This window comes from Larimichthys crocea, chromosome XXIII (genome assembly GCF_000972845.2).
Source record: "Larimichthys crocea isolate SSNF chromosome XXIII, L_crocea_2.0, whole genome shotgun sequence".
Classification (NCBI taxonomy): Eukaryota; Metazoa; Chordata; class Actinopteri; family Sciaenidae; genus Larimichthys; species Larimichthys crocea.
In genome coordinates, this window is record NC_040033.1 from 11,158,571 (window position 1) to 11,170,822 (window position 12,252).

The 12,252-nt window shown below is 44.6% G+C and overlaps 1 protein-coding gene across 11 annotated transcripts in view; it reads left to right on the forward strand.

The window, feature by feature from the left end:
- Nucleotides 1–12,252, forward strand: part of sulf1 (sulfatase 1) — an 82,052-nt gene that overhangs the window by 57,521 nt on the left and 12,279 nt on the right. For all 11 annotated transcript variants that reach the window (XM_027273998.1, XM_027273992.1, XM_027273993.1 and 8 more), the window contains 8 exons: nt 2,615–2,913; nt 3,371–3,610; nt 4,261–4,412; nt 7,062–7,231; nt 10,039–10,189; nt 10,284–10,459; nt 10,584–10,712; nt 11,289–11,345. In XM_027273998.1, the coding sequence (XP_027129799.1) occupies nt 2,739–2,913; nt 3,371–3,610; nt 4,261–4,412; nt 7,062–7,231; nt 10,039–10,189; nt 10,284–10,459; nt 10,584–10,712; nt 11,289–11,345 (1,250 nt within the window). In that variant the 5' untranslated portion in view covers nt 2,615–2,738. The remainder of the gene's footprint in view (nt 1–2,614; nt 2,914–3,370; nt 3,611–4,260; nt 4,413–7,061; nt 7,232–10,038; nt 10,190–10,283; nt 10,460–10,583; nt 10,713–11,288; nt 11,346–12,252) is intronic.

Sequence of the window (12,252 nt, forward strand, 5' to 3'; positions counted from 1 at the left end):
TTCCTCTAGCGGCTTACAGCTCCATCTGTCAACATGAAGAAGTCAGGTTACTGAGGATGCTACATAAATAAATAATTGTGGCGTTTTCCTTTGATGAGGGGTGACTTTCAGATGGACAGCTGTCCGAAGATCCAGGGGTACGTTTGGCAGACGCGGAGCTGCTAGAAATCCTTTGTAGTCATAAGTGAACTTCAGATGACCGAGCGAGGAAAGTGGATCAGGTAAAATTGAATTAGGATGAGAGGTAACCGAAAGGACAACAGCTGTGTCGTTTTGCCTGCGTAACTGCAGTCCACGTCCCATTGGTTGTTATGCGTGGCACTTTATTGGCCCTGCCATCTCTGTGGTTTCTGACAGTGTAGCCATTGATACCACTACAGCTAACCACATCAGCACCACAAGGTTTGTATCAGATTCCACAATGAACCTTCTTGTCTGTTTTCTCACTTCTCTAAGTCGCATGAAGAGGCTATTGCTGGGAACCGTTGGCATGTAAAATTGAATTTGCACTGGGTGCTAGCATTACACTCGTTGGCTGGCTGACTGACCTACAGTTGATTTTCAAGTGTTCCACAGCTTGACAGAAATAGAGACTTGAATTTTGTCTAGATTTGGGCTGCGTCTATTGTTTCTGGGAAACGTTCCCATTTCTGTAGGAGGACTCAAACCCTCACAGCAGGAGAATTGTTTTTTTGTGGGAGAAAGTGTCTTATGAGTTTCTGTGTGTCACCATATGTTTGTACAGTAGTTTGCGTTGTGTGTGTAATTCACTGTGAGGTTCTGTGCACTCTGCCATCCTGCGCTGGAGGGGTGTTTGTCCAAACGGCGCCAATGTTTGCACAGGGTCTGTCATGATGACTAGGCTGGCTGGCCCCGGACACTGCACATCTAAAACGCAGGACAGACCAAAGTTCTCTTAAAGCCCCATCTGAAGCTCTGCTTATCGCAGACAACATCTACCTGGAGGGATAACAGATAACCAGTGAAGTGCAAGGAAAAAGACGTGACTCACCTATTCATCCATTTGATGTGTTGGTTGTAGAAGATAATTTGTAGTGGTGTTATCTTATGTATGGGCATCTGTTTAATGCGTCAATAAGTGTTGATGAAGGCTTTTACTGAAGGTCTTTGTGTGTGTTTGCATGTGTAGTAGCTGGACAAATACATGGCAATGGTCTATAAATTCTCACACACACATGCATTATTGGTTAGGACTAACACCACATATCAACATAATAATCTCCATTTGTATTAAGAGTCAAGACACCATAAATGATGACTTATTTTAGGTTCTATTCATTGCCAATGGAGACTGGCCCTTTGGGTAGGGGTGGAGCCACTCAGTGGGGTTTGACCAGGCTCAGGTGTCCTAGACCTGCCATTTGTTTTCAGGCCATTAACTCAGAATAGCAAGCAGTATGGTGCCACTCACACACACTGTCACACACACTGTCCATAAGGCACTTTTTCACCAGCAATGATGGAGTACTGTATTGTTACAGCGTCATAGTTCATCACACAGCTCGGAGCCATTCTTTCACACATATTATTGCTATTGAAAGTTACCTGCTAATTTAAATCAAAGTGTCCATGCACTCAATCTTGTCATGATACAGTGGGTTGTGACGTGTGATGACTGTTTGTGTGATGGCATAATATCCATCTTCTTTTGAAGTTGGGCTTAGCGCTAGTATACATTTTACACGGTTTCCCTGGAAGTGAGGCAAAGCATATGCAGACTTGTTATGACAAACATGACATTGTAACTGAGCAAGAGGCTGCAAAGTGCTATGATGACTCAGTGGTAATCTGTGATTGGCGACAGTGGCACTGAGGTTAATGTAGCGGAACCCTCTCTCCGCCTCCCTTGCCCCCAAACCCCCTCCCCCCCTAGTGTGGTCCCATTCTCGCCACCGGCCCTCTGTCACGCTTGACTCACCAGGGGGTGACTTTTGAGTGACAGGTGGAAGGTGGTCAGCGATTGGCTGACACTGGAAAGTAGCTGTGGGTGTTTGACTACAAACAGCCAATGGCACAGTCTCTGCACAGTTTAGCTTAAAAACAGCTCTTGAGTAGTGTTAGAGAGTTTCCGTGTGTGTGTTATCTGAAACAGAAGGAGGGAGTGAGAAACACAAGAAAAAAACAAATGGATCGAATGAGGAGAGGCCAAACAAAATGAGACTAACGGGATTCTCTGAGGTGAGACTTGCGTTTCTAGATCGTCGCGGTAGTTATGTTTTTTCAGTTTAGGTCAGGAGAGTTGATGATGATGGGAAGTATTGATGGTGTTTCAGTCAGGATGCCAACATATGTTGAAACTGTTGAGTAAGTTTTCCTCTGTGGACCCTCAAGGGCTAAAAGACAGAGGAATCTATTTTGGTTTCTCTGTTTTTGTTAAAACTGTTGTCTTTGAATATGATTTGTGACCAGATGCACCCTATTTCACTGCAGTAAAGTGCTTAAGTGTTCCCAGAGGGAATCTAGGCTTTGACTGTCTGAGGACATGATGCAGTTCTCTATTCTACTATGTTAAAATTGCCCACTTTATTTCTTTTTTTTCCTGTGTTCCTAGTTCTAATGTCTCCTTGTGTTTCCTTCTTCTGTCTCTTTGCAGTCGACCACAGCTGCGAGAGCGGCACGGGTGTGAGTGAGTGGCCTGGCTGGACCTCTTCTCCCTCCCTCCATCTCTCCATTAATCCTCCCTTCTAACCATCCCGTCTCTAGTCGTCTCAGGCACCATGCTGGTGCAGTGGCTGGCTTGGTTGGCCCTGCTGTCTCTGGACTGGGCTCCAGGCAGCTGGGCCTTCATCACCACGAGGGCTCAGGGCCTGAGGGGTCGCATCCAGAGAGACCGCAGAAACATCCGGCCCAACATTATCCTCATTATGACTGACGACCAGGATGTTGAGTTGGGTAAGGTTGGCAAGCTTCCTGGTCTTTCTGGAATTCTTCGGACTCTTTTTACTTTTTATTTGGGTCCTATTTTTTTTCCTTTGTACAATGTTTCTTGTTCTTCTCTGTGATTTTTCTCTTAACCGGTTTCTTTGTCTTGGTGGGTATTTGCATCAGCATGTATATGGTCCTTCTCCACACATTAAATATTAAATACAGGCCATAAGCCGGAGCTGAGTGGCCATCTGGCCTAAGAGCTGAATTATAATTTTTGCCACTTAGAGAATTTGATAAGTAAAGGTCAGATTGTCCAAATACACTAAACTGAGTTTATCAACATAAAAATAGTGGGTACATTTTCTTAGTGTGATTTTAAAAAAACATGTCACATCATTGTGTGTCTATTTTTCATATTATTAACAATGCATTTTTACAAAATTAAGATTTCAGTGAAACTGACACTGACCTTGTCTTCCAGGTTCACTCCAGGTAATGAATAAAACCCGTAAGATCATGGAAGACGGAGGCACAAGTTTCACCAATGCCTTTGTCACCACACCAATGTGCTGCCCATCACGGTCCTCCATGTTGACGGGCAAATACGTCCACAACCACAACACCTACACCAACAACGAGAACTGCTCCTCCCCTTCTTGGCAAGTTCAGCACGAGCCACGCTCATTCGCTGTCTATCTCAACAACACGGGCTACAGGACAGGTTGGTGAACAAAAACACATACACAAATATTTCTACGTATTTCTATGTACAATAATCAGTCCACCAAAGTCCTCTAAAGCAGGTGCTGCTCTTCAGGTTATGATTGGGTAGCATCTCTATCGTCATCTCACTTTTTGCCAAGATACTGTCAATCACCACCAGCTCAGATGTCCTCCTGGCCTCTGTATTTTCACTCAATGCAAATTTTTATAGTAAGCTAGACTCCACCGCCCTGCCTGGCTGTCTACTGTGAGAAATGCAAACAGAGTGAGAGTGCCAGGTCGCTGTCATGTCTCATCAGACAGTGTCTGCGTGAATGATCGGCAGGCGTTGGACTGGGCAGCTCAGTGGGGTCCTGTGGGTTGCAGCACGGCCTGTGGTTTTTCGAGCTGATGCGTTAGTCTGCAATTAGCTTTCTCTGGGACAGGCTGGCTCTCTGCCCAGCCTATCCGAGAATGCTGTGCAGCGAGGCCAGGGAAAAAGAAACAGGCAGAAAAGTTATGCGTCGCATAATCGCACACACAGATAAAGTCACACAGACCCACAGAACTGAGATTTCCACAGTCATAAGCAAACAAAGAAAGCGTGGATTTATGGCAGAAGACTGCGTGTTTAAAGAAAACTCCTCTTTCTCTCCCCCTCTTGTACAGGCTTCTTCGGCAAGTACCTCAATGAGTACAACGGCAGCTACATCCCACCTGGGTGGCGCGAATGGGTTGGATTGATAAAAAATTCCCGCTTCTATAATTACACTGTCTGTCGGAACGGTTACAAGGAGAAACACGGTGCAGACTATGCCAAGGTATGTGTTCCCATGATCTCTAAAAAGGGACCATTAACTCAATCACTCATTTGTTTTCCCTTTATGACCTAATATAAAGACCTTGCCTGACAAATTGCAGGTTCCACTCCGCTTATAAATACAGACAGCGATTATCACGGTGTTGTGATCCAGGCTGACAGGAATTCTCATTCGAGAATTAAAGGGAACAAGCCGACTTGAAGTGGCGTCTCCTCTTTCTGCTGTGTCCTTTTATTATGACGCACCTTACCTCAACTTTTAGACACTGTAAAATCGAAGCATATTTATGAGAAGTCAACATTACCTGTGATAAATACCACCCTGCATTTGTTTTTGTCTCTCTCCCTGTCTGTCTACCTTTTCCCTCTTCTTTTTGTTCCACTATGAAGTTTTACAGAATGATTTTGTGCTTTAATTCCACAATAAAAAGGAGGGGGAATTTCATTTTTCCGCTGTTCGAGATAAACACTGTGGTTACAGTCTTTTTGTGGCTCTGAATGACATGGGTCATCAATCTTCCACAAATGTTTTTTTTAAGAGCTGTCAGCTTGTTTTTCCAGCTCCAATATCTTCCTAGGTAGCGTAGTCCTGGGTACGTGAGGAATCCACGGGGAGGGTTTATAGTTTGGATACATGTCAAGTTTCAAGATGGCCTACCCAAAAGATGAGCAAACAAATGTTTGGACTGCTATTCCTCTGCCATCTTGGACTGAGGTGTAAAGTTACCCACAAGCTGAGGCCAAGGTGTTTACATGACATGGGCTTGGTCAGCAGATTGTGGTTTAAAACCAAATGGACACACTATTTGCTATTTACTGCCAAAAACCATTAACCTGCTACCGCTAGGAAAAACACAGCTCCTCTTTTTAGATTCACACAGGGTGAGAAGGTCATGGTATTCCACACAGAATGCAGCTGGTACATTGTGATTATAGGAGGCACTTGCCCAGTGATTTCATTCAATTTGGTCCCATTTGATTTTCCGTCTGTAGGAGGATGGGTTCATTGAGGTTGAGGCTTTTGTCAAGGATCTTTTGTGTGAGATTTAGTTTGATGATTCATACTTTTTTTTCGTTTTCATTTCAAATTCCATGACAGAAGTCAACTGTCAGAAAGGCTCAAAGCAGCCCACGTAGCCAGATGTGATTTGTCGGAGTCATCAGTGCTAACAGAAATTTCCACTGATTAGTGATAAAGCAGCTTGGAATTAATAGACTCCTGTGTTATTATGGAATTAAATCATGTGTGAATGAGTTTGTGTTATGTGAATGCCGTTTAGTCTTCCATCATCTCCAAATGGTTCTGGGAAAAGTGATACTCTTCACCTCCCTGACCATTTTATAGCTGGTAGCCAGGCATTCCCCATGACACTGTCACTTCCTTCTGACCTTCCAGAGCCTCTTTAGCAGCAGTGGCTTAGCTTTTGGAGAGCTGGTAGCACGGGGAAAACAAGTATGGCAATACTTTGCCATGTGCACGCAATCACCAGCCACCATGGGCATGGGCAGCCGCCAGGCCATTAAAGCTGGCCTGGCTATAAAGCCTATTAATAGAGACAGGATGAATCAGCCAAACCCACTTCTGACATTTCAGGGAAATCACCCTTTACCCTTTCATTCTGAGCCTGGCACTCCCTTCCGCATGTTGTATGCCAGACAGCGGCATGCCAAAGCTGCAGGTAGAATGGTTAATCTACTGTTGGAAACTTGGCAAATGCTATTGTGATTTTAGTTCAGGGTGTGACCTGCTATACAGTTTAAAAAAGAGGCTCCGTCACGCCTGGAATAAAAGTTTTGATAAATGTTACGCCTCTGAGTTGTTTGATGCGACAATTTCACATTTCCTGAGTCTAAGCTCTTCATGGGAAGCTGCACTTTCATTCATTCTGTTGTCCCCTCTCGAAAATATGAAAAACATAACAGTCAGGGTGTTAGGGAAGTTTCCCATCTCCTTTTATACAGTCATCACTCGCTCCAGTTCATTGCTTTAGTAATGCCTGAGGCTTGTGTCTTTTGAGGCTACTGTGCCTGATTTGTGTGTTCTATTATCTCCCAGAGTGAATCAGTGAGAAGGAAAGAAAACACATGTTAAGGGGAAGGGGATAAAGTACAGTGGAGCTAATAGGAGAATGGGAATAGATAGCCCGGAGTGGAGTAGAGGGGTAGAAGCTGTCATAACAACATACCATTTGAGAGCGCCAGGCTCCTCTCACCATCAAGTGGTGTCACATTCAATAGTGCAGAGATTCACTGATGAGGCAACAGCCCATATACTGTATACACACACACACACCCAGACTTCAGCGCACACTCTCATTTACACACACACACACACACACACACACACACACACACACACACACACAGGCAAGCTGCCAGCTGTTGACTCGACAGATTGGTAGTGTACTCAATGGCCCCAGTTCATATCCCCACTGGCCCCTCTCCATTTATTTGAAAATGGCTGGACGAGGGAAAGCAACATGTCATGGTGATTGGGCTGAGTTTTATCAAAGCTCGTGTTGTTTTGAATTTTTTCCCCTCAATTCCACCTTCTCTTTTAGCCTTGTCTAGGTTGGATTTTAGCCCTGCAGCACCTAATAATTCCTATTTATTCATGATATTTGCTCTCTCTCTCTGTTTTTTTTTCCAGGACTATTTCACAGATCTGATCACCAACGACAGCATCAACTTTTTCCGCATGTCCAAACGGGTGTACCCTCACCGTCCTGTCATGATGGTTATCAGTCACGCTGCTCCTCATGGCCCTGAGGACTCGGCTCCACAGTACGCAGAGCACTTCCCAAATGCTTCGCAGCACATGTAAGTTACATTCAGGTTCACGTTATCACACGCACTCATCTGGGTTCCACCACAGGTCTTTTAACCCTGTAAAATAATGAAAAATGAATGTTTGGGCCTCAGATTTTAAGATCATATACGCAGACATTCTGGCAGCTTTCATCTGCTGCCGTATGGAATTTTTCTTGTTAACATCCAATTTGAGTTTTTATGATTTGGTGTGCCTAACGTTATTACAGTGCTCACGCCCCTCAATCCCCAGTGATGACAGGTTGCTTAGACGCTGTTAGGGCCGACAACTCTGCGAGCATGAAATCAAAATGATTTATCATCCAAGAATGGCTAGGGCACATACCATTAAGAAGGATCAGGGGTGGCTTTTTTTTTTTTACGGAACACTGAGCTCATGCCAAACCCACATTGGCCTCCCACAACTCTCATCACTAAGTTGAGGCAGCGCTGCAATACTCTGCGTCGTTCCATGGCAACATGCCTTGCCATCTCTTGGTGGGCCCTCCAACAGGCTCCCAGGATGCACTACTTCACTGTGTGGGGGGAGGGATGGTGTTTTAGAGAAGCAGATGTAGGCTGCCACTTGTGTTCAATATTCCTCTTCTTTTTTTTCTCTGCTTCCCAGCGCTTTCAGTGTTTCCTACTTCCTTTCTCTCACTTTCTATCCACTTAACATTCCCCCAGGCCTGTTTGAGCTCCCGCTTTTGTCACTCTATCTGTATATCTCTGTCTGTCTCTGTTTATCTCTTCCTCTCTGTCTTGTCTTGTTTTTCTCATCCTTTGCCGCTCTCCTCACCCCTCCTTCTTCCCCTCCTGTGAAATTTGCAAAGGACTTCCTGATCCTGTCCATATCAATCAGTAGTTTCTCCCCGCAGCTCTTGGGACGAGAGGAATGCATTGTGCTCTCTGGAACACCCTTTGTGACATTATTAATTTATTTTTAGCTCGAGCCCGGGGTGAAGGGGGGGTTGGACAGGGGCCTGCGGGTGACTAAAGAGGGTTGCCCCAGTGATTGTGTGTAGGTGCAGTGTGTCTGGAATATGTGGTTACTGCAGCAGCACAGGTGGTTGGTATAGGTGGGTGTTTGTTGACTACACACTTCTAGAACATTTTTTTTTTTTACTACCAAATATTGTGGAACAAATTCTTTTACAGATATGAGTTTTGGTAACTCTCTGTAAAATCCAGTAATTAATCCACTAATAGGAAGATGTGGCTGAAAATGTTTCTGGTCTTCCACTTTCTGTCTTTGCTGCAGATGCCATATACCTCTCCTTCATAATGCGCAGAGTTTGGAAGAGACTGCGTGGCAGTAAAAGGAGGAGCCGCCTCATAAATCAAATGAGCGTCTGTATTTTTGACAGCAACAATAGCAGGGGAGGGTTTGATGTTAATGTCATTAACATTCTTGGTTGAAGGTGTTTTTACCCTGTCTCTTAGATGTAAGCCAAGCTCCCGACTTATTTTAAACACTATAGATGTGCTGCGGTTTCTCAATGGCATGTCTCTGTATAGCAGGGAGTTAAATGGAAGTTATTCTGGTCGTCACTCAGCAAGTTGCTTTAGGGAACGTCACTAATCCTCATGCGAGATGTGTCTATGTTAAGTTTTATGAGGTCAGGAGGCATTCTGAGGTGAACAGTGGGCTCTGGGCTGCTCTGATCCAGGGCTAATACCCACAAAAACACGACCTATATCTGACAGGTGGCAGGTGTGACCTCTCCTATGGACTGGCTTCATTCCGCTGACCTCTGCATTCCTGGTTCTCTGGTGCCCAGGGCCCCATACCTTGGTGGCCCATTGCCCATAGACAGGTCCCTTTTGTGGTGCTTATTAGACCGCCTGGCTAGGTGGGTGAAGAGTTCACCCTTCTTACAAAGCAGGTCTGAGCAGACGAGGGTAGAAGGCAGCTCACTCAGTCAGAGCAAAGCAGTTCCCATAGCAGGTCTTCATTAAGTATCCAAGTCTTGATACTTTGTCCCGTGGCTGCTTTTCAAGGACAGTTTATTATAGTTTATTTTAGGAGTGAATTACTTGTAGTAGAAAGGAAATTATTGGTTATTTATTGGACTACAAAGCTGACAGATTCTGGGGCTACCTACACATGCCTGCAGAATATTATTTATATACTGTTTTGCTTTGAACTGCAAACACAAAGTCAACTTCATACATTAGTCTACTATACATCTCCCTGCTTTGCTTTATAGCTTGTACTGCAGACAGGTGAACAGCTCCTCTCAGCTATAACTCCGCAAACAAGACCGCCTCTCCCTCCCTCTTGCTCCTCATTCACTCCTGTTATTCCCCCATTTCAAATGACCATGACTTATTGAGTTTTTGGTCCAGAAGTTGTTGCAAACTTGACTTTGGGGCCTATTATTTTCTTAAGCATGTGCCAACCCTCAAATGACTTGTCTGTGCCAAGAGCTCAGTGAAGCGAGAAGACTCTCGTCTCTGTGTGAGGGGAGAGATGGTCGGAGAGAGGTGTGGAAAAACAGCTAAGGTGCTGGCTGCTGACTATTAAGACGTTTCCTTCAACAAACACAGCGGCTATTGATGCGTGTCAAACGCAGTGGACAACTGTGGCACCTGTTACTGAGCATGAGTTTGAGAAAAGTAGCAGACAGGTGTTTTCTGGCAACTTAAATGGGGTCTTTACAGCTGTTACGTGCTCTGATAAGTCACATCTAGAAAAGATTTTCTTACGTCTTTGCAACTTTATTAGGCACACAGTATATATTTACGTCGTATGAACCCTAAAAACAGGGAGTTTTGTTCACGTCTGTCTCGTCTCTGCATCCTTTGTTTCCTCCCAGCACCCCCAGCTACAACTATGCCCCGAATATGGACAAACACTGGATCATGCAGTACACAGGCCCCATGAGACCCATTCACATGGAATTCACCAACTTCCTCCATCGGAAGAGGTTACAGACTCTCATGTCTGTGGATGACTCAGTGCAGAAGGCAAGTGTGATTATTAATGGACTTTTTTTTTTGGATTTTAATATCTGGTTAGTCCACTGTCAATCATCTTATCATGGCTCATTTTACTTCCCAGGTTTATGAGATGCTAGAGGAAAGTGGAGAGCTGGACAACACTTACATCATCTACACAGCAGACCATGGCTACCACATTGGTCAGTTTGGATTAGTCAAGGGCAAGTCGATGCCTTATGACTTTGACATCCGTGTGCCGTTCTTCCTGAGGGGACCCAACGTAGAGCCAGGGGCAGTGTAAGTCCAAGGAACAGTTCTTGTGACTTGACTTCAGAAACAGAGACACATTGTTTGCTGTTTAATATCACCATATGTATTTCAGGAAATATTAAGTCAACCTTATGTATATGTACTTCTTCAGGAACCCTCATCTGGTACTTAACATTGACCTAGCTCCCACGATCCTCCACATTGCTGGGCTGGACACCCCCCCAGACATGGATGGAAAGTCCATCCTTAAGCTGCTGGAACAGGACAGGACTGGCAATAGGTCTGTATGAATTCGTCATGCTATGCCGTAATGGATATTATGTACAATAATTGCACAGTGTGTATGATATGTGCAACAGTCCTATTCATTTGCCATTATTGAGCAAATGCAAATTTCCATGGCCAAAATAATTGCTATTGCTCCAGCTGAGCACAATGTGGGTTCAGGGCAATTTGGTGGATTTTCCTTGGCTGTGGGACTTTGGCTGAGATTCACCAAGGTTCCTCATGTGAAGTTTCCTGTAGAATTTGTTTGTGAGTTGGATCATTTGTTTCCGTAGCAGAACCCACTGTACACTGTCCAATCCGAAAACAAAATCATTGTGCCTGCTATTGTTAATATATCTGCACTATTGAAGAAACAGTCACAATGGATAATGTTCCAGGCTAAAAGGAAGAACTTGGACAATCTGTTTAATGCTCAAAGAGAGTTTACGCCATTCCCTTGAAGCCACAACGTCTTGAGTTTGCTATGATCAACATAATGTTGGCTAGATGCATACCTGACATACTGTAGCTGATGCTGAGTGCATAGGCCATATGAATTCTATAAACTTTGTGCGTTTTGTTTTCCTAGATTCAAACCCAACCGGAAACCCAAAGTCTGGAGGGACACATTCCTGGTGGAGCGAGGGTAAACTTAAGTTCTTTATTCCCTTTCCACACCACAGGCACATCCATGTCATTGCAGAGCATTGTGTGTCACACAAACCTGACAAAACATTTCAGTGAACCCGAAATGTGCAAATCTCCATGCACGTTCCCCTTTTCCAGCAACACAGCCGCTTTTCCTAGTTATTTGTTATCTGACAGACATTTCCTGACCACAGTTGGCTTGGAAGGCAATGGCGTGGAAGAGGATGAAATATTCTAAGTTGTTTGGTAAAGCTATAAGCAGCTGGCAAATTATGACAGTTCACGCAAGAGGCGCTGACACATGTGTAACCAGGCCATTTGATCACTTACAAGAAAAACAAGCAGAGTCTTTGTCTTCTAAAGGGGGCTTGCATATATTGAGCACACGATCAGGCCTCTAAACCTGACTTAGCCTGCTGTTACTGCACTGAAGGAGACAGACGGAAGATACATTTCAGTAACATGGTAGAGCCAGACCTGTGAAAAATAAACAAAGGCTAGCCAGGCTCAGGATGATGTTACCTGAAGAATGGCTAGAGGGCTCACACTCAATCCACTCACAGGACATGTCACCAGCTCCCCCAGTGTGGAATGCAGCAGCCACAGTACAGCCAAACGCTCAACTGTTTCCCCAAGACTGTTTTCTTTGTAGCGCACGCGATCGCATACAGTACATGCTCTCTCACAAACCCCGTCAGGTCTTTATTTAACCTCTCGTCTGTTGCCAGATATATGTTGCAGAAAATGATACTTCCAATCTGACAGCTGGCTTTTGTTCACCTAACATGTTAAGCTGTGGTAATGCCAGGGGTACACTGACAGAAACCTGACAACTTGGGAGATGAATAATCCCATCAAGCTTGTCTTCGCATGACACAAGTGGCCGAGCAAAAAAAGGAAAAAAA